Source organism: Phytophthora infestans, genomic scaffold (assembly GCF_000142945.1).
Source record: "Phytophthora infestans T30-4 supercont1.46 genomic scaffold, whole genome shotgun sequence".
In the NCBI taxonomy this organism is placed as follows: Eukaryota; Oomycota; class Peronosporomycetes; order Peronosporales; family Peronosporaceae; genus Phytophthora; species Phytophthora infestans.
In genome coordinates, this window is record NW_003303713.1 from 697,133 (window position 1) to 700,138 (window position 3,006).

The window sequence follows — 3,006 nt, forward strand, 5'->3', positions numbered from 1 at the left end:
CAACTACATTCTGATAGGAGGGTCGCATCGAAATCCACTCAATCGTGACCCTATATCACGAGATGACGATCCGGGTACTTCTTCAACAGTTTCAGCTTGGATACATGTACGACAAGCAATAATCGATACCCCGGTCTCCAACTTCGCTGCAAGTTCACCTATCGTTTTCTCCACTCACCCCAGATGGCCCGCTTGCGCGTATACCCTTCTTTTTCTTGATCCAAAAAAGCCACACCTGAAATCCAACCTGGATTGGGTGTGGACGGGCGTCTTCGTTGTGTTGGCCCGTCCGATCCCGGATCGCGTTCCGCAGTCAGATCCTCCGCAGCGACTAAAAAGAAACGGTATGTGGGCCCTCAGAGAGAAGGGATTTTTTAATTTTGTTTTTATTATGTGTAACACATGTACCGCGCAAAGTCCGCTTTTGAACTGGCAGATCGTACCGGTATCAGGTTGGAACCCAGTCGGACAGTTGGAATTTTGACGGTATGGTCTCCAGTAGGAAAGTACTTTGTCGCACTGAATCGTGAGGTAAAGGCTCTTAACCCCCGAGAGCGAAGGCCTGTAGTAGACACGATTGCACGGAAAGTTTATCCGGTATCAGACATGATAAGGAATATATGTATAATTAGTAGTGAAGTATACAAACCTTCTGTCAACTAGGGGAAGGTGTTGTGAAGGCTGACACACAAAAACATGACAGCGGCGGTTCATGGACGTGTCCAATTTTAATTTTCTAATATCTATTGACAGAGTATTTGAAAGAGCGCCAGTTCTTGCCATTAGGTGTTATAGGTCACTCTCGTAAACCACTCGTTTGCTGGCATTCTAAAATTTGGCACAAACGGAAACGATGGCGACAGCATTTAGAGCTGTGTGATCCAAGCTACTAAAGGAGGGGTGGAAATCCAGCAGGCCACGGGGGTTGGAGAGCGACTACACATATATTCGTCCCGGCAGGACGAAGGCAGATGTACGGGGCGTCGATTACCTTACAGGCGGCGAAGAACTGCTAAAGTATTTGGACAGGCTAGCCCTCGGTATGCTTATAAAACCGTGTCTAATTCTAACCTGCTAGTGATTACAGAAAAGCTGAAACAGAAGAAGGCAACAGCCCACGCTCTCCTATCAGCATCGTCTTCTACCGGCGGAGGAGCTGGTACGTATTTCGCTTGCTAGTCATGTATAATACCTTCTAAGCGACTGTCGCTATTATGTACAATACAGGAGAAACCGCAAGTATGTCTGCTGACGATCAGGCTGCCAGCCTTACCAGTGCCGAGCAAGATTAAAGCGCGGTGCCAAGGATCTCTGGTGGTACGTTGAAGATGTGAGCTCTACCTTGTATTGTACATTTGTAACTCAGTCTATCAAAACGGTACTGCCAGGTACTAATATATACGTCGATCTACCACTCTATTAATAGCTAGACAATGAGAAATTATTCATACGTGCTGTTATGATATGAGACGGCGCGAAACGAACTGATCCTTACGAACCATTTAGAGTTATCGAGATAAACGGCTTTAAAGTTTGACCACTCAAAAACGTAATTAAACGAATTTTTCAGCAGAGGCGTTTTTCCAAACGGACCAATTTTTTATGGTGTATCTTTTAGAACGAGCACGATGAACACCAGCACAAACTCTTCCAGCACTTCGGTTGTGGCCAGCGACGCCAGTACCAGGACAAACACTGCGCGTCGGCAACATGACAGGAATCTACTGAACTCTCTTCTACCTGACCCGGACGCAACCATCGGTAAAGGGTCAGATGGCAGTGTGTGGGAGCCAATATCAGGCGAATCAAGTGGCGATTCGAGTGCTGAGGACGTTGAAGATGCCTTGGAGGACGCCTTACAGGATCATTCAGACGTAGAGTCTGTTGAGGACTTCTCTGTGGAGGGTAGGATCGTTTGGGCTGATGACCAACTTCGGGAGCAGGTTACGAGTTTGATTCAGCAGGATCATTGCACGGAGAAGTGCCTTCAAGGCACGGCAGCTGACCTTGAAAACTTCCTGTGCTCTTTGGGGCAAATGACTATGCATGAAAAGAAGCAGAGCATCCTGACCTCGCTGGCGATGTTGATAAAGACAGACACCGCAGTACGTCGTCGTGGGAGTGGTGAACGGCAAGTCTTCTCGTTTTATTAACCGCTAATAGGGCGTGTGTGTCGGGATTCATGGTGCGCCGTGTATGGGATCTCCACGGCAACAATCACGCGCTACCGACGACAGATACAGAGAGGTGCTTCCTCTGTCAACACACACCGGGGCCAGCTCAACATTAACGCCGCTAAGATAGACATCCGCTGGTTGTCGAACTGGTTTCGAATGTTCGCCAAGACTCTGGGAGACGTCGTCCCGGTTAAAGTTCGAACGCAGAAGACGGTTGACGGAGCGGTCCGCAAGCAATATACTGACGAGAACTATACGCTGCTCCCTGCCTACTTCACCTGGGACCAACTCTACAATGCGATGCACAGCTACGTCGTGGAGAACGACTTGGAGGTGAGGGAATCTCGACCATCAACTTTCCGACAGCTTTTACAGAAACATTGTCCCCTCATTCGAATCCGATCTCCTCGCAGCAACGTGTGTGACTTCGGTTCTATATTGTACGTACGTATGCGCTCTCAGGTCACTGCAGAACTCACCGAAGCGCCTGGTGTTCACACTGCCGCAGCTAAAGCTATGAGGGTTGTACACAAGAATCATTCTGCTTCACCAAGGATTCTAAGATCATTCTGATTTACTATGAACTTTTATATAGGTGAGAGTACCAGAAAGACTCGCAAGCAGTTTCCGATGAGCATGCTGTGATCGTGATGGACTTCAGTCAAAATTTGACACTGTCAAGTGTGACTTCTACGCCTTCCCAATGATATTTCTTGTCTTTGAACAACGTGAACGTGTTTGGCATCTATTATGCCAACAAAGGCATTCAATACAATTACGTCTATGTGGTGTTGGAAATCCCACGTGAACTCTAGCTACAGATGTAGTT

At 47.6% G+C, this 3,006-nt stretch overlaps 1 protein-coding gene across 1 annotated transcript; it reads left to right on the forward strand.

The window, feature by feature from the left end:
* Positions 1 to 402: 402 nt before the first annotated feature.
* On the forward strand, positions 403 to 1,714 carry PITG_16894 (uncharacterized protein; the record flags this gene model as incomplete). Its single annotated transcript, XM_002897275.1, has 5 exons — positions 403 to 452; positions 916 to 1,040; positions 1,088 to 1,159; positions 1,277 to 1,317; positions 1,619 to 1,714. The coding sequence occupies 5 exons, from the start codon at positions 403 to 405 to the stop codon at positions 1,712 to 1,714; spliced, it is 384 nt and encodes a 127-aa protein (XP_002897321.1).
* Positions 1,715 to 3,006: the final 1,292 nt, after the last annotated feature.